The 27,621-nt window shown below is 37.3% G+C and overlaps 1 protein-coding gene across 1 annotated transcript; it reads right to left on the reverse strand.

The window, feature by feature from the left end:
* Nucleotides 1-1,002: 1,002 nt before the first annotated feature.
* Nucleotides 1,003-26,380, reverse strand: xkr6a (XK, Kell blood group complex subunit-related family, member 6a). Its single transcript, XM_048190399.1, has 3 exons — nucleotides 25,725-26,380; nucleotides 7,160-7,356; nucleotides 1,003-4,384 (listed from the first exon to the last, which is right to left on the reverse strand). The coding sequence occupies exons 1-3, from the start codon at nucleotides 26,303-26,305 to the stop codon at nucleotides 3,417-3,419; spliced, it is 1,746 nt and encodes a 581-aa protein (XP_048046356.1). The 5' UTR covers nucleotides 26,306-26,380; the 3' UTR covers nucleotides 1,003-3,416.
* Between the last annotated feature and the right edge of the window lie 1,241 nt (nucleotides 26,381-27,621).

Consider the following 27,621-nt stretch of genomic DNA (forward strand, 5'->3'; position numbering starts at 1 on the left):
GCCTCTGAATTTAGACACAGCTAATGTCTTTTGGTCAAATTTAACAAATTCAAAAGGCGACATCTGATGCACTGTAATGCATGAGCTCAGTGAAAAAAATCCGTTAAAGATGGCAAATGTTGATTGTAAATATACTTAAAGCTGCAGTCCGCAACTTTTTTTGGTTAAAAATTATCCAAAATCAATTTTTGAGCAAGTACATAACCAGCCAGTGTTCAAAACGATCTCATTATCTTAGCTCGATTCACAACGGTACGCTTGTAATAATGTTTTATAATAAGAGCAACATGGTGGATTTCCGCAGGAAATTTGAGCATGCAGCAGTTCCTCTGTGCGTCATTACGTCACGTCCGTAAACAGAAAGGAAGGAGTCACATCCAGGCTAGTCAGTTTTATCATGTGAGGATGCAGCTGGTAGCGGATCATTTATAGCCTGTTTTCACAGCAGCTGAAATAATTAAACTTATCGTTTTGATGGCGGATTGTAATCCAGAAAGGTCCAAATGACAATCATCAGTGACAACTGGAGATTCACCCGTAGTCAAAAAGCAAAAGACTTTGGACTGTGGAGTGACTACAGAAATTGAAATCTACAGGTAACGCTAATACACACTAAATACACAATCACGCAATGCTGATGTTGTTAACATTAACAATTTGAGAATAATTTAACAGTAATAATAATTTGCACGGTTTGGCATGATCCGAGCTAAGCGATCGTTAGATTTAATCATCATTGGCAGCGCGATTTATTGTAGGCCTAATACTTTTTTCCTCAGTTGGTCAGAACAAAAGTGGCAGACATGTTACTTACTTGTTCAGATGATATTTTCCAGTGAAAATTCTTATATTGGTCATACTTTCAAGACGTAGAATCTGTGATTCTGAAGTACAGTATCCACACCGGTGCGGTGACTGACAGGAAGCATTAGATTCATCCGCGCTGACGAGCTGTGCCGATGCACAACGCACGTACAGATAACTGTTCCGCATATGACTGCAATTGCAGGTTTCAAACAAGAGATGGCGACAAAAAAGAAAAATCGCGGACTGCAGCTTTAATTTATTCCAATACCAAAATGCATTTGTTAAAACAGTTCAGCCTCATTAAAAATGTACTATTTTGCCCAATATTTGTGAGAGCTTTTTATTTTTATACTTCAATTAGGCTATTGCAACACGCAACAATATCAAGCCATAGTGAAATTGATTGACACCTCATGCATTTTGCAACAGGAGCACTGTTTCTTTGCATGTGTGTCATTTTAAACATTTTTCAGAAGTACAGTTTATTTATTTAGGGGTAAAATGTTTTTAAAGTAAAAAAAAAAAACTTAGTGCACCTTTAAAACTTCCACATGGCAAAATAATACAAAAGAAATGAATAAATGTAGCACCAAAAAACAATCTACATGCTTAGTTATTAAGAAATAAATGCTTCCCTATAAGCACCAATCAGCAAGGAGGATGAGCGTGACAGGCGGCCTGGTGCACCAATAGCAGAGAGAGACAGTACTGTTACAGTAGAGGATGTGATTTGGCTTTGTTTCACGCTGCGGGCAGCAGCAAGCCCTGTGTGTTGAGGCAATTATCATCCTCTTCTCATACGATCGCAAAATCCTCCTATGGTGAGACTCTGCCACGGTTACTTGTGTAAATACACTCAGGTATATTCAGGCAAAGATAACTTCAAATGCCATTAGCTTAGCATCTTTTTGCACCTTAGAATAAAATAAATGGTAAAAAACTGACATTTAAGTCATTACACATAGGAAAAATATGTGTGCCAGGGTTCCTCAGAGAACCACAGCCACATTTCTGCACCTCACAAGTTTATTACTTGGAATTTTAGATGACGACACTAGACAAACAGATGAGAGCAGTAACCGTATACACTATGCAGTCTAAATGCTCGAAAAGAGGTTGAAATAATGGAGAGGACCGTTCATACAACGCCACCTTGTTAAGGGTTTTCTGTGCTTATTTCTGCTGAGATAAGGAACACGGCTACGTTCACACCGCAGCTGAATCTAGGCCAAGTCTGATTTGTTTTCTGCTCGTGTGTGAACACAGTGCCGACCATTTGAACTCAAAATTTGTCATGATTGCACACTTTCATCCTTGGAGTGAAGATGGGGAAAAGCAAAAATGGTCAGTGGCACAATGCTAAATCTCCTAAATAATAATAAATATAAAATTTCTGCTTATAAAAAAATATTACATTGTATAATTTAAAGTCACATAAATAAAAAGAACTATATAATAATATTAAATTACAATAAATACATTAATAAGAATAAATATTAATAAATAAATAATATTATTAAACTTTTTTTAAATAATATTTACTGGTATTTAGAATTATAAATATTATTTCTAAAAAAGTCTGAGCTGAAAATCAGAATGAGAGATTTTGGCTTGCGGTATGAACATAGCTATAAAGCAAAAACATATAACCAATAACCAAGAACAAAAAAATTTAAAATCATCAATTCAATGTGCTATTCACTGTACAAAACGGTTCCTTCAAAACCACGAGTTATGTGCTTTAATTATTATTCTAAATTCCCACTAAACTATACAGGTCTAACATGATTCTCAGTGCAAGGTTCATTTTAATCATATTGTGCAAAGGGTTAAATGGACTTAAACTGTGCTATACAGAGTCAATGAGGTATTTCTTTAATAACCAAAGAATAAAGACACTTTAACAAGCTAAATACAGATTTTAAGGCAAACAGACAATGAATGCCACTTGGATTTTGTCTGACAGGAAGTAGAATCTTGCCTGTAGAGGTCAGTCTAAAGAGGCGTGTGCAGCGATTTATTCACTAGAGGTCGCTAAATCGCTCTACTGTAGTTTGCTAGTAGGCGAAAATCTATAACTCTTACTGAAAATAAGTGACTTCCTGTTGCACTGTCCATGCAAATCACTGTCAATGTGAACGCCCCTTTATTCAAGTGGAAAATTCTAGGTTATAGCAGGTACTTTCTGTATATAAACGTCAACTTGAGCATATCGATCGATGGAAGTGTGAAAATAAGCTCTGAAATATCAGATCAGTTAGTACAGATTAATAAAAGTTGTTAAAAACCCAAGGCGGTGTTGATGTGGTCAACCGATCTCCATTTTTCCAATGTAATGGTTTCCGCTGGCTGTAAACACCATGACGCATTCATATCCCTTCATGGGGACACATTTCTAAACAGATATCGTAAAAAAGAGACAGTATATACATACAAAATATATACACATCTTCAGGAGGCTATTCACGTAAAAGAAAAGTGCAATGCTTGATGCTTACACTTGCTGTACCTCTTTTACACACATTTATATAATTTATCCGGAAACCAAAATGGCATGCATTTTGAGAAATGTGGCAGATCTGAAACTAAATGTAGGAGAGAGCCAGCCATCACAGGGATGACTCGTACTGCAGGAGCTCGTACAGCAGCGGTCCGTCCCTGTACCTGATTCCGACGGTCGCGGGCGTGATGAACTGCAGGATGTTTATCGTCCTTCTCAAGCGCCTGTCCACAAAGTGCGCGTCCCAGGCCGGGTAGCGTTTCCTGGGCATGTCGATCTTGATAAGAGGACCCTCTGGCCTGTAACGGCCCAAGGGAGTGGTGGGCTCGGGCGAGCGCACCTGAAACACGGGCAGGCAGGTGTCTCCTGTGGCATCATCCGGCAGGCCAAAGGCCCCCGTGGAAGCCCGAGTGGGAGTGCGTTGGGACGCTCGTGGACCAGGAGTGGGTGCCATGGGCTCGGCCTCCGGGGGTAATGGAAGTCCCCAAAGAAGCTCAGCACAACAGGAGCTAGCTAGCAACCTTATTTTAGGTCCCATCGGATGAAGGAACCCATAGTAGATGCCCATGAAAACCACCCCTGAGGCGAAGGTTAGGTAAACTCCGCAGAGCACCGGCACTGCATAGGAGTCAGTAGTGACTGGGTCTCGGTAGGCGTACCACAGACAAGTAAGCACCGTATTTTCGGCAAGCACCACAAAGTAGTAGATCACCATGCGGTACCGGGTTCGGCCCTCCTTTACGTTGAACCAGCAGAAGATGTAGACAATGCCCACCACCATGTTGAAGAGCACCTCTTCCCATTTGGACATGCAAAAATCCGTGCCTCCGTGCACAATCCAGAACGCCATGGCACACCAGTGCACAACCACGAATATGCCGAAGTAGATGTGGAAGATGGAAGCGAAGAGAGCGAAGGAGAGCACCCGAGAGGATATTGTGAAAAGCCTCCAGAAGATATGGATCAGTGCACCCCTGTAGCTCATGCTCTTTTTGTCGTCTCTGGAATCACGCAAGAGCTTGTGGTACGAAGCCATGACCCAAGCCAGCGAGAGCAGGGAGGCAACAGAGGAGACACCTGTAATGTATTCATGACGAGAGACATTCTTCAGGACTTATCATATTACTCTTGCCACCATTTTACAAAGCAATCTGGTTAAGTCGGTCATGCCTCACAGTTCCCAGGTTCAAACACTCTATCACAGTGGTCTCAAACTCAATTCCTGGAGAGCCAAAGAACTTCAAAGTTTTGCTCCAACCCCAATTAAATACACCTGATCCAGCTAATCATGGTCTTTAGGATTACTAGAAACTTCCAAGCAGGTGTGAGTTGGAGCTGGTTGAAGCTAAACTCTGCAGGGCTGTGGCCCTCCAGGAAATGAGTATGAGACCACTGCTCTATCAGATCCCAAAAGCAAACAATGCAAGGGATTTTCACACTGCATTTAACCCCAGATTATAATCATTTTAAATCCCGATATTAGAGGACCGTTTCACATCTGTAATCTAGAAGCGGGTTAAGTACCGCATTTTACCCAGGGTTATGAAACCCTGCCCAGGAGAGCTCTGCTTTTATGCGAGGTTTGGAATAACCCAAGATTAACTAGTTCAAGTGTGAAACTGTGTAAACTGTGCTAAAATGGTTTGCTGTAGAGCAAGGGTCTCCAACCCTGCTCCTGGAGAGCTACTGTCCTGCAGACTTCAATTCCAACCCTGCTCAAGCACACCTGTCTGTAATTATCAAGCAGCTCTGAACACCTTGATTAGCTGGTTCAGGTGTGTTTGAGTTTGGTTGGAGCTGAAATCTGCAGGACGGTAGCTCTCCAGGAGCAGGGTTGGAGTCCACTGCTGTAGACTTTATCTCCATACTGAAATCTCAGCTGGCTCAGTTGACAATAGGGCTGTGCGATCAATCGTAATTAATTTTCGATTTTGGGTTAGGGTTAGGGTTGGGCTGGCTTCAAGTTGAGATGAGAGTAGACGCCTCTCGTGGTTTAAACAAATAGGACTGGCTCCTCTTTTCTTATATTGAAATCCTCAAAAAATGTTCTTTTAATTCGTGACTGGTGTTCTGCTCTTCCGCGTTCATCAATATGTCATGCGTCGAGTCAGAGGTCACTCTTCTGCCGGAACTAGACTTGCGTGCAGCCATTGCCGGAAGCTAGTGATTATAGTTTATTAAGTTTTAAATATGGATATTTTTCTTACAAAAACCCATCGCTTCGCTTCAGAAGACATTTATTAACCCCCTGGAAGTTAAAGTATGGATTAAGGTTGGGCCGATAGACCATGCCATCGATACAAAAAAGCCAAATGAATTATAGGCTAGATGTTTTACGCGAATTAAACCAATAATATTCAAATGGCGGACCCCCAGCATGTTTCCATCCAGACCGAGAGACAGAATGGTAGCACCATTTTACTATTTCTAGTTGAAGTGAGCCTGCCAAAACAGTGGTGGGAATCACACCACAAGCACTCAGGATCGTTTGTAGTAATGATATTTACTCTAACTATTTACTCTAATAGTTAGAGTAAATGCGCTTCATTCAAGCCCTTTCATCTCCATGAGCTTTCTCTCTTTCTGCAGACGTGTGTCACATTATGGTGCGTGTCCACTGCTGTGGAGCAGAGCAAGCGTTTTTTTTTTTTTTTATTCATTCATTCATTTCACTAAAATTACTCATATCATGAATTAAGACTTTGAACATATCACCCACCAATAACCGTGTTAAATAATCGTGATTTCAATATTGACCAAAATAATTGTAATTATGATTTCTGCCATAATCGACCAGCCCTAGTTGACAACGATGAATCTTTTCTGAATTGTTAAATAAATTTGTGTATAGGACACCATGAGCCTGGAGACTATTGTACACTTGAGTTTTTGAAAACTTAGCTTAAAATGGGCTATAAATAGAAAATTCTCCTTTGACACGGAGTAGAGGCTTGGACCCGGAAACATCTTTACAATCAGATTCAGACCATACCTTACATGCAATCAGCATAAAGCACAGCCTTGAGTGACTTATTGCTTTAATAACATGCATTTTAAATCACAAACATCACAGAAACATGCAGAATGATGACTGGAAATGTTTTGGCAACATATTTCAGATGGACATCTTTCACCTTAAACACACATTAAATAGAGAGCTGCAGGGATGATACATTTTTTGTAGGCCAACCCTTAAGTTAGCATCACCTTGGTTCCCTTAACAAAAAATTAAATAGTGTTTTTCCACTGGCTTTTGGAAAATTGCAGAAAATAAGCTCTGTGACTAACAAAAGTTTATGATTCCTACACATTTTGTTCATCAAGATAAATGAACGACTTTTGTGAATACTGAAGCCTAAACAAAATCAGCAAAAGTAAAATGCTAAAGTTGCGAAAGTTTGAGTTAGAATATTTTGTAAACACAATGAGGCTGTGAAAGCAATTAGTGAATTAGATGAGCTGTTCGGCATAATTTCTGTTTATTTTTTACCAGACAACCTCTGTACTTGTAGCAACCATATTTTAAGACATGTAAACGCTTGAAAAAAATCATGATTGGGGTTATACTGATGCATTTTATGTTGTAGAATAAAACGTGAAAATAGCTTGTGTTAACTTAAGACTTTATATCAGGCATTTAACAAAAAACTCTTTCAAAAAGACCTTTGATTCAGGATGATGGAAACGGAAATGCAAAAATGCCAACTCATTTCTGAGTTTCAGGACTCAATCCTGCAGCACTCTACAGCTGTCTAGATGACGTAGAGGGATCTATTTAACAAATGTATTGTGCATTGTGAAAGTTTACAATTGCAGTTTAACTAACTCCACTAATGAATTGTTCACACTCACACTGTAGTGTCTCAGCCCGGTTCTTCTGGATCATTATGCAGAGTTGTAGCACCAGTTGGGGGGCACTCTCCAAAAACGTCTCCAGTAGACGGAGCATGTTGACGTCAGCATACTCGTACATCATCGCCCAGTAGAAGCGCCGCCTGTGTTCCTTCTGTCGCCGACTCTGGATGCCTAGGTACATCGTGCGGATATACCTGTTCAGAAGATCATAAACATTACTACAAAAACATATACTGAACCTGTGATTACTGGAAGCTATAAAACCCAGCACAATTAAATGCTCAATTAATTGGCATCATCTCATGATCCCATGACTCATTTCTATGAGACGCATAGCCAATAACATGTATCTCTGCACAAAATGTTCTTGTAAACGGATTTTTTTTTTTTTTCAATGTCACGATCCTGTGTTACACTGAAACCACAGGAATACATAAACAATCTGATACCAATAAACAGCCTAATTTGCACACAATTTTAAACATTCCCAAACGTTCTACCATCACAATGCAGTAATTCCCACACACATATCTTAAAGGGTTAGTTCACCCAAAAATGAAAATTCTGTCATTTATTACTCACCCTCATGCCGTTCCACACCCGTAAGACCTTTTTTAATCTTCGGAACACAAATTAAGATATTTCAGTTGAAATCCGATAGCTCCGTGAGGCCTCTATCTGGAGCAATGACATTTCCTCTCTCAAGATCCATAAAGGTACTAAAAACATATTTAAATCAGCTCATGTGAGTACAGTGGTTCAATTTTAATATAAAGCAACAAGAATATTTTTGGTGCGCCAAAAAACAAAACAAAAAAATGATTCATTTATGCTCCGAATCTTCCTGAAGCAGTGTTTTGAAATCGGCCATCACTAAATAAGTCGTTATTTTGTTTTGTTTTTTGGCGCACCAAAAAATAATATTAATATTGAACCACTGTACTCACATGAACTGATTTAAATAGGTTTTTAGTACATTGAATCTTGAGAGAGGAAGTGTCATTGCTCCCTATGGAGGCCTCACGGAGCCATCGGATTTCAACAAAAATATCTTAATTTGAGTTCCGAAGATTAACAAAGGTCTTACGGGCGTGGAACGGCATGAGGGTAAGTAATAAATGACAGAATTTTCATTTTTGGGTGAACTAACCCTTTAACTATACCAGGTGAGTAAATTAGTACATCCCGATTTGTACAAAAAATTAAAAAAACAAAAAAACCTAACAATTATACTTGCAAGAATTACATTTGCAGAAAGCACATACTTTGTACTCAAAATGAGCTAAAAATGCAAAAATAAAGCTAATTATAGAGAAAAGATCCATTTCCAAAAATGTATTTACTAAAAAGTTAAAATAACTTGAAAATGAACTGTATAAATACTGTATGTATGTGTGTTTAACATTTTGTAATTGTATTTAATGTGTTCAGTTCACAAACTGTATATACTGTATACAATAGTTATTTAGTTATTAAATACAGTAGTTATTAAAGTTACTAAAAACAGTTATATTTATTTATTTTTTTTCATAATGTTATAATGTGTTATTATACCATTTTGATCTATTTGCAATGGTTAGTATTTTTCAAAGTGTGATTTTTGGTGAATTGTATTAAAACCAGTTAGGGTCCATTTGACTCACAAACATCATAATAAGTATTACTTATAATAACAGTATTTTTCATAGATAATATCGGATAATATCAACAAGTAAGATTTAATTGATATTTTGTCAACTTAACTGAAATGTCTCTGGTTTCTGTTTCAGAAATCAAATCACCTTATTGTACATTAGCATTAATGTACATTAGCAGGTCAGCGTTCAATTTAGGTTAAGTTGCAATAAATCTACATTATATGTGGTGCTGCACCCAAGAACTATCAATTTAGCATCTATTTCTCCAAATGTGCACTTGGAATGAGGAAAAGCATCATCATCATTATCTGACTTCCCATCAATGCATTTTACCATGGACACAGCATTAAAGATCCCCACTGACCTCAAAACTGTGTGTGTGTGTGTGCAAGTAAATAAATAAATAAATGCACTGAACTAGAATTTTAACAATTTTGGAAAACCGTTTATGTTTTTCAAATAGATGTGCAATAAATTGTAGCCTATCATTTTCACAGGCTGCCTGAGGCACAGAAACTCTGGCAGCACATCAGGACGTGAGTGTGAATTATTTATGTCTATAAAATGAGCTCGAGCACATGGCATCAGGAGTTTCCCATCAAGGGCTGACTTATTACATCAGTGTTTCTCAAACCTGTTTCTGGAGGACCCCCAAAATGGATCTCCCTTATTTGCACACGCATGTCAGAACAAATGCAATAAATATAGAAATGCAATAATCACACTGTGACAAAATACGGTTGTGTCACCGCTCCAGTGTTATTTTAGTACCAGTGAGATACTACTATTATAGTTTATTTTAATATTTTGATTTTTTTTTTTTTTTTTTTACAATAGGTCTATAAAACTTATTAATTTTTATTTAAGTGTTTGTTTTAGTTATTTTAGTACATCAAGTTAAACTAAATGAATAGGAGAAATGTTGCTTTGCCTACTATAGCTGAAATAAAATTTAATTTAATCTTTTAATGTTTTTAGTTAAATTCAGTCAACGTTGATTTTCTTCAAGTAAAAAAAAAAAAAATATATGATTTTATATTTATTTAACTATAAAATCCCTGCAGCGCTCACATACTCTGTGGAAGCTGTGAAGAGACAAGCAGCGTGAGATATCACAATATATCACATATTTCACAGTTTACATATAAACACGGCATCCATTTACAGTCAGTGTAGGACGTTTCTGCGATATAATGATTAATGGCCAATATTGACTGTATGCAAACACACGAACAAACCTCTTTATGTTGATATATACCCAGAGGAAACTGCACTGCCTGAACCGGGATATTCTGTGCGATCCAGTAGGTCAGATCCACAGTGTCAGACAGAGTTATATCTCAAATCTCTCTAATAGTAACACCGGAAGTCACTCAGTGAACAGCCTTTATTTGCTTTATATTTCCAGCTGAATGAGTCACTGTACGCAGCTGTGCCACAGATATCGACCCGGATGGGATGGGAATGGGTGCAGGTTACAGTAATGTTTGGTTTCATGTCACCCAAGCGGTTTCCCGTGTTAATCAATACCGCCTTAAAAGCATGGAGTGCATGTACCAAAATCCCACAGTATAAAGCTGATGAATTTAGCCACATAAATCCACAGGATGTACTGTGACATACAATTAAATGTTTTAGTAACACTGGGCTTCAGAAGACAAAGTATTTTAATTTTAAGTTTAACCACAATGGAAAGATGTGTATGTTATCTCTAATTTCACACATGTGCTCTGCAGTTTTTTGAAAGAAGTCTCTTCTGCTCACCAAGACTTATTTTTTTTGATCAAAAATACAGTGAAAACAGTAAAATATTACTACAATTCAAAATAACTGTTCTCTATTTGAATGTATTTTAAATTGTCATTAATTCATGTGATCAAAGTTGAATTTTCAGCATCGTTACTCCAGTCTTCAGTGTCACATGATCCTTCAGAAATCATTCTAATATGCTGATTTGCTGCTTAAGAAACATTTGCCTAGTAGTTTTTGAATTTTCTATTCACCAAAGAATCCAGAAAAAAAACTTAACAGCATTTTTTTAAAGGTGCCATAGAATTGAAAATTGAATTTACCTTGGCATATTTGAATAACAAGAGTTCAGTATATGGAAATGACATACAGTGAGTTTCAAACACCACTGTTTCCTCCTCCTTATGTAAATTTGATTTGTTTAAAAGACCTCCAAAGAACAGGCGAATCTCAACATAACACCGACTGTGACGCAACAGTCGGGATCATTAATATGTACGCCCCCAATATTTGCATATGCCAGCTCATGTTCAAGGCATTAGACAAGGGCAGGACGTCTGATGTGCACAGCAGAATCATCAGACTATGTAAGCAAGCAAGAACAATAGCGAAAAATGGCAGATGGAGCAATAATAACTGACATGATCCATGATATCATGATATTTTTAGGGATTTGTAAATTGACTTTATAAATGTTTCATTAGCATGTTGCTAATGTACTGTTAAATGTGGTTAAAGTTACCATCATTTATAACTGTATTCACGGAGACAAGAGAGCCGTTGCTATTTTCATTTTTAAACACTTGCAGTCTGTATAATTCATAAACACAACTTCATTCTTTATAAATCTCTCCAACAGTGTGTAATGTTAGCTTTAGCCCGTTAGCCACGGAGCATAGCCGCAAACTCATTCAGAATCAAATGTAAACATCCAAATAAATACTCTACTTACATGATCTATTGCATACATGCAGCATGCATGACGAACATTTTGTGAAGATCCATTTTGAGGGTTATAATAGCTGTGTGAACTTTGTTTATGCAATGTATTATAGAGTTGCGAGCTCGGGGGCGGGGAGCGCAAGGATTTAAAGGGGAAGCAGCCTGAATCGGTGCATATTTAATGATGCCCCAAAATAGGCAGTTACAAAAATTAATAAAAAATAAAAAAAAAGGGGTATTTTGAACTGAAACTTCACAGACACATTCAGTGGACACCTTAGACTTATATTACATCTTGTGAAAAAGCATACTAGGGCACCTTTAATAGTCTGTCCTGTCATATTTGATCAATTTGGTGCATCTTTGCCAAATAAAAGAGCAAATTTCTTTCTTTCTTTCAAAAAAAAAATGAAAAAATAAAATACCACTGGCCCTAAACACAACGCAGCTCAAGATGAAGTCATCATAAAAAGAAACATTAGAAAAAAACACACCAACATTTCTAGAATGGAGAGAATTTAGATGTTTCATATTCATGCAACCTTCACCGCATCGATCTACAATCTCTCAGATGCCATGATACGAGCAACAAAACTGTGAATGAAAATAAACACGTTGGCACAATCTTTTCCAGAACAGAATTAGAATTAAAATAGAGTTACAGAGATTTGCTTTCTATTCTCTATGTAGATGTTTGAAATCTCGGATGAAAGACGTGCACGTCTGTAAAATCCTGTGAGGAGCTCTGGAGTTTTCCCACTAAATCCCTCCTGGGGAATACTATGAAAAAAAGGGATTTCCAGTTTCATAACACCCGACAAACATATGGAGAGAGACAATGGGAAATGACTGGGAACATTACGCATGCATGTGTGTGAATTTATTCTCATTTCTTCTCACTTTGCAGCACTTTTTGCACTCAGTTTTTTAATTAAAGTAAGTTGTTAGAAGCGGTGAAAACTGTGAAACAAATAGTTGCTCTAATAATACAGAAACAGATGGAAAGGAAAGAGGAAAATAAAGAGGAGTGTATAGACAGAGAGGTAGACTTACACTCATCTTGGCCCGTTCCAGAAGCCTCTTTCTGTCTCTCTTGCCCTCCGCTATGTGAGCGAGTAAACCTCCCTGTCCCAAACCAAACTGCTTCTGTCTAGATCATCAGTCCATCAGGGAAACTAAAGCAAAACAAACAGAACAAAATGGAGTCATGAAATGAGAATGGGGTGAGGGGAGAACACACAACAACCAAACTGCAACAGAATTATGGGATCGAGCAGACATCAAATGAAAATGGGTAAAATGACTCCAAAGATAAAAAGGCATAAATTAGAAACTTGTAAGGCTGAAGGACAGATGTGCTGTTCAGAAAGAGAACTGAATTCTGAACCTGAACACTAGGTCTGAAATCTTAAGGCTCTTCTGTTTCTTTTGAACTATTGCATACCTGAAGGTAAATATATGCATACATGTGCATATATTCATCATAAACTAAATATGAATAGTTTGATATGATGATACAATGGCTATAGAGCAGCTCCACAAGAGTAAATAAACATCATGAGCAGGGTCAGAAATTAACCTGGGCTCTGAAAGTGAAAAAAATGCAACGTAGGGTCATTGGGAAAAAAGAAATGTGCCTCTACTTATACATTTTTGCAAAACTCCACAAAAAAATGTGCCTATACATACAATTCACTAAAGTTTCCAGCTGAAATGAACACTAGTGGTAGTAAAACAACAATCACACAGATCATGATTACAGTAGGGCTGTCAAAAGTACAGACCTCAAAGTCGGTACTGAAATTTTAACAATGTGACGATACCAGCATTTCCCCCTAGTATTTTAAACAGTGTGTTCAGCAGATTCTGACTAAGTTAAACACACCTGATTGGCCATTGTTCACGTGCTCAACAGATATATATGTCTGTGTTTGGCTACAATGATCAATGCTTCAAAAACATGTTGTAAATAGATATCTTTGAGGCTCTTCATGGAGCGCTTGCACAAATACACAGAAAGCGGATATATTAGAGTTCCGCTGATAGACGCCTGCTTTTAAACACTCCTGTGTGCATCTGTGTAAGTGATCGGTGAAGAACGTCAAAGATGTCTATTTACAACATGTTTTTGAAGCGTTGATCATTGTAGCCAATCACAGGCATATCTGTTGAACATGTGAACACAATGGCCAATAAGAGGTGTTTAAGAATCCACTCAACGGCGCTCACAATGCTAGGGAGAAATGCTGGTATCCTCAGATTTTTTTAAATTTCAGTACCGACTTGGTACCAAAATAAAGGTACTTTTGACGAACTTGGATTACAGGGGTAGATTATTGATTAATAAAGACTCAAGAGCTCAAATACTTGTAGAAGCAAGCTAAAATGACATGGCTGCTTCAGCAAATGCATTTTTATCTCACATTTGCTTTTGTTAAAGGGGTCATGAACTGCATTGTTTTATTGTTTTATAATGTTTCTGGGGTGCACTTATAATGTTAGTATGTGTTTTACATCAAAAATGGTCATAATTTAGAAATAAAAGGCATTTTTCCTATCTTAATTTTAGCCCTGTTGTTTAAACGTTCTGTTTTAAGTGTAAACGCCCACTGCTTTGATTGGCTGATATCTTTCCATTTGAAATAGCTAAGTATTACTCTCTCAAAAAACTTTTAGCACATTTTTACTATTACAGCTCTCAAGGTTAACTTACCGTGAAAAGTGTTGTATTACATTTAGATCTATGGCATTATATTTAGATCGTGGCATGAAAGGTTGCAGTGATGAACATTGTAGCCGATCACAGACATGTTGCTGAGCGCATGAAAGCAGTGATCTCGTCATTGCAACTCAATTTCTGCACTAAGAGATTCCTAACAGTGCAAACGCATTGTAACTAAGAGATTCGTTGAATAAAACAGGAGTTTTTGTGCATGACCAGAACTCACTAAATTGATCAACTATACTATAAATTTAATCACAGTTTAAATTACAGATTATTTTCATCCTACTAAAAGAAACAACGTGAAGTTGACCGTTTAGTCACTGGTTTGATTTACTGACACATAGACAAAGAAAATCTGACTTTACATAAATAATTTCTTCAGATCAGCCATTAGAATTAACAGTTACTTAAAGGGTTAGTTCACCCAAAAATGAAAATAATGTCATTTATTACTCACCCTCATGCCGTTTCACTTCGTTAATCTTCGGAACACAAATTAAGATATTTTTGTTGAAATCCGATGACTCAGTGAGGCCTCCATAGGGAGCAATGACATTTCCTCTCTCAAGATCCATTAAATGTACTAAAAACATTTAAATCAGTTCATGTGAGTACAGTGGTTCAATATTAATATTATAAAGTGACTAGAATATTTTTGATGCGCCAAAAAAAACAAAATAATGACTTATTTAGTGATGGCCGATTTCAAAACACTGCTTCAACGATTAATCGCGATCGTTGCACATCCCTACTTCGGAGCATAATGAATCAGCATATCGAATCATGATTCGAATTGCGCGTCAAACCGCCAAACTGCTGAAATCACGTGACTTCGGCGCTCCGAACTGATGATTCGACACGCTGATTTATTATGCTCCAAAGCTTCCTGAAGCATTGTTTTGAAATCGGCCATCACTATATATTCATTAATTAGTTATAGTCGTTATTTTGGGGGGGTTTTTGGTGCACCAAAAATATTCTCGTCACTTTATACTATTAATATTGAACCACTGTACTCACATGAACTGATTAAAATATGTTTTTAGTACATTTATGGATCTTGAGAGAGGAAATGTCATTGCTCCCTATGCAGGCCTCATGGAGCCATTGGATTTCAAAAAAAAAAAAATATCTCAATTTACGTTTCGAAGATTAACGAAGGTCTTACGGGTGTGGAACGGCATGAGGGTGAGTAATAAATGACAGAATTTTCATTTTTGGGTGAACTAACTCTTTAAATGTTGTTGCATTACTGTCAAGTCCATATCGTAAAAGTCTGTTTGCAAAGCCTGCGTCGAAATGCGACTGATTTACCAAAGAACAAATAAATATAGCTCAACTGAGACATTCACATTGTTGAAAATAAATATCCATATTCCTAGAATTAGAATCCTTTGAAAGGTAATGTTATTTTTGTCCTGTATCGCTATTCTCTCCTCCTCATCTCACTAACACACCAGTGGGCGGGGCTAACATTGCAGTGATGAAGTAGGCATTGATTTCTTCTGTGGAGGCAGCGTTTCACCTGTTATAGATAGGCACATTACAGGATCAGTCGTTAGATGGGCCTGGTGTCAATAAAAGCTTTTACTTGACTAACAAGGAAGTTTTCGGTTCTGAAACGTACAGGATATTCTTATAGTACGATGACCTCTTATATATCAAAAGCTCAAGGAAAACTTGATTTCTCAATTCATGACCCCTTTAACAGTATTGGTTAGATTTAGTGTAGATGGTTTGTTATTTTCAAATGCAACGCTCAACAGACATTTCATTTCCAAACTTCCGTGATACATACAACATTGCAAGATTCACGTCTGTTTCAGTAAAAAAAACTGAACGTGGTTTTAGCTCCACTGTCCACTCACTAGACATTTCACTTTCAAAGTGTCGCAAAACATGCAGAAGCAACATAATATCATTTTGCAGAAATTTCACCACATGCACATTTTTTCTAATGGATCTGGCTTGGAAAAATGCCCTAGAAATTCAAAACGTGAGGGCAAACAAAATGCCGAACTCTATTCTAGTTATGCTATACGAATATCACATAAAATATGACAGTCATTCATTAATCACAGCCTCCTTCAGGGTGATACGAGATATCAGACTGTACATTATCCCGCACACATTTATTAACAAAATAGGAAAATTATATCAAATGATAATATGGCCACATAAGAGCTCTGTTAAAGCAAATAATGTGAGCAGAAACCCAGAAAATCAAGGCTGCTTGGTTGGTTGATGCAAAAATGCCACTGAAAGTGACAAATCTGCCTAAGAAATGTAATATGCACAGTTGCACACACAAAAAAATGCCCCTGCAAATGGATTATTATCTAGGCCTACAGAGTTGTACAAATATTGCATAAAATATCAGCTGGAAAAACACTGAATACAAAAACATTTTGACAACTTCAAAACTGTAAATACATTCAAATTCATGGTGACAGATTTCAGTAGAGACCTGCATAATTCAACACAGGGACCGGCAAATTACTTCAAATGTATTCCAGCTGAGCATTTATTGTGTTGTGATATGTCATACATTATTTAAAGACACTTTTGTCTTGGATATTTATTTGTCTTCTAGTATGTCACAGTCAAAATTAAAAAAAAAAAAAGAGAGAAAAGTTGCAAGTAAAATTTCAATTATGTATGCCGACAAACAACAGAGTTTTCCACATGCAGAGACAAGTGCGTACTGTACAGTAAATGTCAGCGGATAAAGCAACCTTCATGCTCTTTTATCCTAACTGGGGTGCATCCCAGAAAATGCAAAACTACAGGAATGCAACTTACAGTTTGGCTCTGCACATTAAAACTAGGATGCATACAAGAAAGTATTTCAACAATGAAGTTGTTTTCAACCCAGAACTTTTTTTAAAGTCACCATTAAATCAAAGTTGACAATTCTTTTTTTTTTTTTATGGAATACTGCACTATTGTTTATGTAATCTTTAATCAAAATATCTTCCCCTCCCTCTAGCAGTGACATCTCTTCTCTTCTCTGATGATGTATTTACTGTTGTGAGGCGGGGCAACCTGTCACTCACATGAAATCCACCAATAGCAAACAACCATCCAATCAATTTCCCATGGACAAAATCAAGTCCCGGCCTACATTTTTTTCTTGCGCAAGAATCCGTTTCACATATGCATCACAATATAGAAGGAAAGACTTTCGCAACTTCTGTTTCATGCTGACTTGTATTACAGTCTGGTTGAAGATGCTATAGTCAACTGTCTGGAAATTTGTGAAAGAAGAAAATTTTCAAGGTTGCTCATCCATTTGACCCCTAGATGAAGAATTCAGGTGCTATTTCTTGCAAGTACATCATGACTAAGAGAAAGATCCTGCTGAGACACTGTAAACTCTCTCTCAGCCGTTACTGAAACTCCCGCAGGGAGGATAGATTCAGTACACAGGCTTTATGCTTGCTTTTACCCTGAAACTTTCACAGATTGTGCCTGCAATCAATAATTGAACACAACTTTAACACTGAGGATTGTGCGAAGCACCTCAGGTTTTCACAGCAGAATCTTTTATGAGAAAATAGTCTGGGTTTACTCCATAAAAGCTTTAACAATTGAAAAGACTGTTGAGCACTTAGCAATACAATCTGAGAAAACTGACTTTTAGACTTCTTTCTAGCTATTGAGACTTGTTTCTGAGCATCTATTAAAGGGACACAATCATAAAAATCTAAACAGATTAGGTAAATTGGATGCAAAGCAGTTTGTTGCATTATGAAAACAGACTATAACTTTCAGAGTAGGGCTGCACGATATATTGCATGAGATTGTCACGCGCATTTCGTCAGTAAAGCCGGTTCCCTGATTACCGCTAAATCGCCATCACCTGCTTTCAAATGGAGCGGCATTTAATAGACAGAGCCGCAGATCACTGACAAGCTACGCAATATCGCGTTCATATCGCAGATGAATCGCCTTCGATAATGAACGCGATAATGCGTGGCTTTTCAGTGATCTACGGCTCTGTCTATTAAATGCCACTACATTTGAAAGCAGGTGATGGCGATTTAGCGGTAATCAGGGAATCAGCTTTACTGACGAAATGCGCGTGACAATCTCACGCGATATATCGTGCAGCCCTATTTCAGAGCACAATGAAAACATTCATTCAACTTTCTTTCTTTCAACAAATATTAACACATAAATGTCTCAACAAACTAAACAGCCTATTCCAACAGCTTGCACAAGAAATGCATTATATGAATTCTTTAAAAAGAGCAAACAGCTTCACTATAACTTTCTCAATGTAAAGTACTTTCTGTCTAGCTGATGTCAATCCCTGAAAGTTATTCATTATGCAGCAAATCCCGTTTTTAATTTTCTGGTATTTTTAGTTGCAGCTGCAGAATGAATTCAAAAATCGTAATCCTTATGAACAGTGATAAGTGCAGAGGCTGAAAACTATAGCAGCGGTCTTCTCTGTTCTTCAATGAAGGCCCAATAAATCTAATTCCCCAATAAAAAGAAACAATAGTTTAGGCTAATTCAGTAGTCAGAGTTATCTGAAAGGTTAAATGGATCCTGGAGGATTATATGGCTAAGTAGATGTAAGGCTACTCAGTATTCAGGCTAAACACATTATTAAATAAGAAATATCCCTGTGCATACTGACCCTTTTTACATGAAATTAATTCCTGCTTCATGATACAACTGTCTGCTGAATAAGAACAGATAATAGATTCAAATAAACAGATCAAGATTTTAATAGCTTTTTTTTTTCTTTTTTTTTTTAAGGGAAATACAGTTTACTTATAGTTACTGCCAGGGTTATTATTGTAAACTAAAACCTGCACTATAAAAGAAACATTTTCATTACTTGTAATAAAATACATGTTAAAACATAACAAAAATACCTTGATGAGTTACTTCACCCAAATTATTAATTATTCACATTAATTACTCACCCTCATGTTGTTCCACACTCGTAAAACTTTGGTTTATCTTCGGAACAAATCTTTTTAAAGAAATCTTAGTGATTTCTGTTCTGAATCAGACTTTTTGAACAAATCTCTTGACTGAATAATTCAATGACAAATACATTTTTTATGTATTATGCATTCTTTTACACAAGAATGAACCTCATTGGTTCTCACACGCGTCAAGCAAACATACTTGAACTTCAGTTTACCACAACTGATGTGTGAGTTGATTAATGTTTATATGTAAATAAAAGCCGAAAATTCAATCTGTTCATTATATAAATTATATAATGTCTCTTCAGAAAATTTGGAATATACTGCTCAATTCCTATAAATTAGTTTTATGATCTCTTTATGAACTTTTTAAAGCATCAAAGTGGTAGTTGTGTAGCTGTCTATGGAGGGACAGAAAGCTCTTGTATTTCATCAAAAATATCTTAATTTGTGTTTTGAAGATGAACAAAAGTGAGTAATTAATGACAGAATTTTCCTTTTTGGATGACCTAACACTTTAAACTTATTTTATTTCAGCTGGTTGCCAAGACATCATTTCTAATTTTCCTTTAGTTTAACTAAAACTGAAACTGAAATAAAAATGAATAAAAACTACACAGACATATAATAATAATAATAATAATAATGGCAAAAAACAACAAAATGACTAAAAATGTAACAAAAATTTAAATAAAAGCAAAAAAAATTAACATCTAAATCAAACTATTAATTAACACTTACGATACTATAATACAAATGGTTACTGCATGTTAAGAAAAAAGCTTCCTCTTTGCATTTCACATCTGCTCTAGCTTTCTAATAAACCTGCCATTGTACACTATGAATATTGCTTGGATCAGTAATGACCTGCTTATGTTCCTCTATCATAAGTTACTTTGGATAAAAGTGTCTGATAAATGCATGAATATAAATGTAAACTGGAATAGGGCAAGGATTTGTTGTTTGTTGTGTTTTCATTTTATAAGCTAGATGCAGCTTTTTTGTGTTCGCACATCAAAAACATTACACACATCAACTAAAATATTTATGCCATGAGCAATGCAATTTTCAACAAAGAGACTGATATTGGAGACCTTGTTTTATATTCTCATGTCACAAACGCTAAACATAAACAAGGTAATGGTTGCAGGTGGAGGCTTGTGAGAGGGATACGTGTGTCCCAGGAGCCGGTCACACTGCGGTTAAGTGGAGGCTGTAAAAGCCCTGTAACAGGCCGGTGAAAGGTGTGAGCTCTGGGGCTCGGGGTTACTGAAAGTGCAATGAATAGATAGAGGAGAATTCAGGTCAGTGTGTCAAAACATCTACAGCCACACCAACTGCTGGTCTGGTCTGGTCTGGTCTGCGCTGCGCTTTAGAGATCATGCTTGCGTAACAGGACCATATGAACCCAGAGCTCACTGTTTTCATAAGGATGTTGGCCAGAGGGTTTAATAACAGATGCTAGAATGCAAATTAGATGCATTTTCTTAATAGGTAAATTACAAATTGTTGGTTTCTTACTGGCCCTATAGTGAAAGGTTCACACTCAAGTCTCTGTGATATTCTGGTCTCATTTTTATTTTAAGCACCTCTCAATAACAAGTCACATGATTTAGGGTACCATTCCATAGCACAAAATCACATTTCTTACTCAGTATTTTTGTCTTGTTTTCCAGTACAAATTTGTAAACATTCTTAAAGGTGCCATCAAACGTTTTTTTTTTCTGGGCAGATGAATGCTTTTGTCACGCGCATTTCTTCATAAGCCGGTCTAAGCTAAATCGCCATCACCTGTTTCAAATGGAGCGGCATTTAATAGACAGAGCCGTGATCATGTAAGCCACGCAATATCGCGTTCAATATCGTATGATCGCCGTCGATATTGAACGCGATTTCGTGGCTTATCAGTGATCTCGGCTCTGTCTAAAATGCGGTACAGGGAACCGGCTTTATAGAAATGCGCGTGACAAAAGCATTCGATACATCGCCCAGCCCTAGATTTTAAGTCTAAGGTGTCCCCTGAATTTTTGAAGTTAGCTCAAAATACCCCATGTTTTTTTTTTTATGAATTTTTTTAACCTATTTTGGGGCATAATTAGAAATGCACCAATTCATGCTGCGGCCCCTTTAAATGCTCACGCTCTCCGCCCCCAGAGCTCACGCTTGCCTTTAACAGTGCATAAACAAAGTTTACACAGCTAATATAACCCTCAAAATGGATCTTTACAAAGTGTTTGTCATGCATACTGCATGCATGCGTCGGATTATGTGAGTATTGTATTTATTTGGATGTTTACATTTGATTCTGAATGAGTTTGAGGTTTTGCTCCATGGCTAAAGCTAACATTACACACTGTTGGAGAGATTTATAAAGAATGAAGCTGTGTTAATGCATTATACAGACTGCAAGTGTTTAAAAATGAAAATAGCGATGGCTCTTTTCTCCGTGAATACAGCAAGAAACGATGGTAACTTTAACCACATTTAACAGTACATTAGCAACATGCTAACGAAACATTTAGAAAGACAGTTTACAAATAAGGCTGACCAATATATCGCATGCAATTGTCACGCGCATTTCGTCAGTAAAGCCGGTTCCCCGATTACCGCTAAATCGCCATCACCTGCTTTCAAATGGAGCGGCATTTAATAGACAGAGCCGTAGTTCACTGACAAGCCACGCAGTATCGCATTCATATCGCAGATGAATCGCCTTCGACAATGAACGCGATATTGTGTGGCTTGTCGCATGCGATATATCGGTCAGCCCTATTTACAAATATCACTAAAAATATCATGATATCATGGATCATGTCAGTTATTATTGCTCCATCTGCCATTTTTCACTGTTGTCCTTGCTTGCTTACCTAGTCTGATGATTCAGCTGTGCACAGATCCAGACGTCCTGCCCTTGTGTAATGCCTCAAACATGGGCTGGCATATGCAAATATTGGAGGCGTACATATTAATGATCCCGACTGTTATGTAACAGTCGGTGTTATGTTGAGATTCGCCTGTTCTTCTGAGGTCTTTTAAACAAATGAGATTTATATAAGAAGGAGGAAACAATGGAGTTTGAGACTCACTGTATGTCATTTCCATGTACTGAACTCTTGTTATTTAACTATGCCAAGATAAATTCAATTTTTAATTCTAGGGCACCTTTAAATCTAGATACATTAACTTGAGAAGCAAAACTACAAGATGAATATTAAGTCTTGTTTTAACTTAATTCAAAAGGGAAAACTTTTTCTCTTACCTTTTTGGCAGATTTTCTTCTTAACAACAAGAAAAAAAACTTAATTTTGTCTTTTTTTTCAGAAAAAAAGACTTAATCTTGTCATTTTGCTTCTCAAATTAATGTATCTTGATTTAAGAATGTTTCCATATTTGTACTGGAAAACAAGACAAAAATACTGAGTAAGAAAATCTTTTTTTTTTTTTTTTTTTTTTTTGCAGTGCTGGATGATTTTTAATCAATAGTTCAATATTTAGGGTTAAGGGTTTGTTCAAATACACTGTAAAAATGTTTTGGTTACAACTTGAAAAAATTATTGGAGTATATGTTTTTAAAGAAAATACTATATTTTAGTCATTCCACTTCAACATTTCAAGTTTAGTTACTTGCAGTTTCTAATTATTTACTAGCAATTTCTGAGTAAAATTTTTTTCAAAGTAGATCCTACACCATTTTTTCTTCTTTTTGCAGTGTATAAGCAATACCTATCATGCCTGTTACAAAACAGCACCAATTAAAATCTCTATGAAAACACTAAAATATATGAAGAAAAAAGTCATTTATCACAAAACAGACCCCTTCAGGGTTATACGAGATTTATTACCATGACTATACATTATTCCTCACACATTTATCAACAACAACACAATATGAAATATCAATTTATAATATGGCCAAAATTTGTGAAATTTACTAGCAGTGAAAATTGGTTCAAAGTAAATCCTACACCTTTTTTTTTTTTTTTTTCTCAGTGTATGCACAATACCATGATTATGCCTTACAAGCCACCACCGATTAAACATACTCTATGGAAACATCAAAATTTATTAGAAAATTTAAGTCTTATGTTGTCAATGGGGTCCAAAAATCCCCTTGGTAATTCGCTTGATCCTACAAGCCCATATGTCAACTGGACATAATCTGCATTTGTAAACTAAAAGCAAGGAAGGGCTGAAAGGATTTCCATGCTGTGAGAACTGTGAGTCAAGCTGGGGTCTTACACTCTTAACACTGCAATCAGCCCTCATCAGTGTTAGATCTCTGCCAAGGGAAGCATATGTGCATCCAGAGAGTGTGAGCGCCGCCGACGGGGAACACATTTTCTGCCTGAGCTTCTGGTCACCCCTGAGCTTGACAGATGATCTTAACCGGCGTGACAGTCAACTAATTGTCTTATTCAGGCCTGCAGACACTGACTACATTTCCTGTCGCCCTGCTGAAGAAGTAAAGCATCAACAACAAGCTATTCTTACATGTCACTGGATACTCTCAGTAAACAGGTTACAAGTGCTGTATGGAACTAATCACAGGCATTTATAGATACTGAACATTACAGAGGATTTATTATTTGGAAATGCTGTAATCTGACAACTGGATTGTCTGGAAAAATCATACAGCCTAGAATCTTTCTCTTATCCATTACCTGCCTTAAAACTGAAATGAATCCAAATATGAAAATGCTATTTAAAATGAATGTACTGCTTTATATTCTGTACCATTTTACTGAAAAAACTAAAATAAATCCTTAAACAAATTAAGCTTAATTTTAGGATTATTATAATTAACACTGTGATACTTATTTCATGACAATTAAGCACATTTACACCCATCAAAATCCTCACAATAATTTAGTTCTCATTATTTTATTCCAGAAAAAAACAAGAATTTAATCACTAAAATTTTTAAGATTTTATACACTGTGATAGTATCATTTTACTGTATTTACTTTAATCCACACCCGTAAGATCTTTGTTCATCTTCGGAACACAAATTAAAATATTTTTGATGAAATCCAAGAGCTTTCTGACCTCCCTATAGACCGCAACATCATAACTACGCAATCTCCTACGCTGTTGATGTTGTAAACACAGTGCAGCATTTCCGTGTTGTACGTCCAAACACTGGCTCAGTATTGGCCGATGCTGACGCAAGAGATGGCCAATAGCCGGCGTTCGGATGTAAACATGGAAACGCTGCACTCTGTTTACTACGTCAACAGCATAGGAGAATGACAGGAAAGAGAACAAGAAAGTATTCTTGTCGCTTCATAACATTAAGGTTGAACCACTGTAGTCACATGAACTGTTTTAAATATGTCTTTAATACCTTTCTGGGCACTGAATTTTGTAATTACGTTGCTGTCTATAGGGAGGTCAGAAAGCTTCTCAGATTTCATCAAAAATATCTTAATTTGCGTTCCTAAAATGAACAAAGGTCTTACAGGTTTGGAACGACATGAGGGTGAGTAATTAATGACAGAAATTTCATTTTTGGGTGAACAAACCCTTTAAAAATTATCATATCGGAGTAAGAAAAATGTAAAGATAAGCAATGAGAATGACAATATGTGAGTAAATTGTGATAATTTGTCATCACACTGCAAAACTAAAATGTGTTGCTCTCTTTATGCAAATTATAATTTCGTATTTTAATTTTCTTTTGGTTTTTGTGAGATTTACCCAAACACAATTTACACACACACAAAAATTTAGTAGTTCACCAAGAAGCATAAAATATCCTTCCCTCGTCATGCTGTGTCTTGATGACGTTTAAGTCATTCTGCATTTGGATAATAGCATTTGAATGCAAATCTTTGTGATGTCCAGCCTTGTTTCATGCTTATCTGCTCATCACAATGTTTCTATTCAACTCGAGAGCAAACAGCCTCTCGTGGACGAGACACATCGGGGTCCCCACATCAGGCCAGAACACACACGCTTCTCAATCAGCATAAAATATGACCTTGGAACAACTAAAATATTTACAACATGCCTGAAGACAAGCCTGCTACAAGACTGAATGTACAAGCAACATCCTACAAGATCAAGCCCAAGCAGGATGCAGCAAAAACAACCCAACCACACCGAGGTTTGTTTTCCTCTTGCAGAGGTCATTCAAGTAAATTAATTACAAGCTCTATCGATTTCACACTCTCAAGCCCAAAGTGAGCCCGTCATTCTGCTGAAATGAACTGTTTGGCATCGTTACACAGATGGTTAGAGGACAGAGAACGAGCCATAAAGCAAGAGAAAGAAAAACATTTGTGTTGCAACCGAGCGCTGCCTCAGTGATGATGGAAATATAAGGCATCTGCATGTGATGTGTGTGTTTGTTCAATGTGCATCATCTCTGGAGCGCGTGCACGGTGATGTGATGTCATGGACCAGCCAAAACAACCATAAACCATCCTGAGCATCTGATCAAAACAAGCAGGTTGTTGCCTGTATAAATCAGCACATTCTTCTGGTCCATAAACTGGATGTGTGCATCATCCTAAAAGCGTTTCAATGGACTTTTTATCACCATCACGTCAGCGTCTTACCTCCACACTTGTCCCATCTGAAGGATGTGCACACAGGCATGCCATATCCATATCGAGATCACACAGCACCTGTCCCTGCCGTAGATGCGCGAGCTCAGATCCGCCGTGGCTTTCCTGCTGAGCCCCTCCACGGCCCCGAGCCCACCGCCCGTGTAATCCTGGACGAACCACCTGAAGCTTAGAATCTGGACCAGCACCGACGGCACCAGCACGAAGAACAGCGTGAGCCCAAACCACAGATAGTCCCGTTTGGAGTAGTAGTCTATGGCCAGCCACAAGTCCGTCCCGACGTCCCAGAAGAAGACGAGCAGCGCGAGGACGATCCAGAGGCAGTCCAGCCATAGGCGCTCCTCCGGCTGCTGCTGATGCTGCGGCCGCCCGCGTTCTCCAGCATCCCTGTCGCCCAGCAGCGACTGCAGACACGCGCTCCTGCAGCCCCAGTAACACGACGACGTGTTGCAGCAGTGACAGATGTGTATGGCCGAGCTGTCCAGCGCATCCTCGTCGCCGACCGCTTCGTCCAGGTTGTGCAGCTGGGCGAAACCGGCAACGACCCCCACGCCATCGGATTTTGCTGCCATCTTGCTCTCTGAAACGCTTCATCCCCCCCCTCCTTCCGTGCTTCGTGACGTCATTTCCGCGATACCTGTGCTGGAGTGTGTTTGTGTATATATATGAGACGATGCTACTTAAAATTGTCTATAGGTCTCAAGAATACATTACCAGTTAAAAGTCTGGACGCATACTTTTTTATGACCATTTTTCACATTTTGCAATAGTAGTTGGAAACATCATGTAGTGACAAAAATACACTAGCTTATATATTTTAAGTAGTGACGTATAATAAATAGGCCTATATATAATGATTTTAAGACAATATTAAATACCAATACCAAATGTATTATATAGCCATTTGTCACACGAGAAAAATTTTCAAGGTGACTTTATTTTTTACATTTATGTACACAACCATTTAAAGGGTTAGTTCACCCAAAAATGGAAATTCTGTCATTTATTACTCACCTTCATGTCGTTCCACACCCGTAAGACCTTCGTTCACCTTCAGAACACAAATTAAGATATTTTTGATAAAATCCGATGGCTCAGTGAGGCCTGTATTGCCAGCAATATCATTTACTTTTCAATGCCCAGAAAGCTACTAAAGACATATTTAAAACAGTTCATGTGACTACAGTGGTTCAACCTTAATGTTATAAAGTGACGAGAATACATTTTGTGCGCTCAAAAAAACAAAATAACGACTTTGTTCAACAATATCTAGTGATGGGCGATTTCAAAACAAAGCTTTACAAATCTTTTGTTTCGAATCAGTGGTTCGGAGTGCCAAAATCACGTGATTTCAGTAAACGAGGCTTCATTACGTCATAAGTGTTTCGAATTTTCAATAGTTCAAGTGACTTTGGCAGTTTGATAAGTTCTCCGAACCACTGATTCGAAACAAAAGATTCGTAAAGCTTCGAAGCTTTATGAAGCAGTGTTTTGAAATCGCACATCACTAGACATTGTTGAATAACGTCTTTTTTTTTTTTTTTTTTTTTTTTTTTTGCTGCACAAAAAGTATTCTCGTCATTTTATAATATTAAGGTTGAACCACTGTAGTCACATGAACTGCTTTAAATTAGTTTTTAGTACCTTTCTGGGCAACTGAAAAAGGAAATGATCTTGCTGGCAATGGAGGCCTCACTGAGCCATCGGATTTTATCAAAATATCTTAATTTGTGTTCCGAAGATGAACGAAAGGTCTTACGAGTGTGGACATGAGGGTGAGTAATAAATGACAGAATTTTCATTTTTTGGGTGAGGATCTTATACTAACTAACTAAATAGTGTATCATATATTAATATTAAATACTATAAAATAAATGAAGTTTGTATC

Source organism: Megalobrama amblycephala, linkage group LG5 (assembly GCF_018812025.1).
Source record: "Megalobrama amblycephala isolate DHTTF-2021 linkage group LG5, ASM1881202v1, whole genome shotgun sequence".
Taxonomy (NCBI): Eukaryota; Metazoa; Chordata; class Actinopteri; order Cypriniformes; family Xenocyprididae; genus Megalobrama; species Megalobrama amblycephala.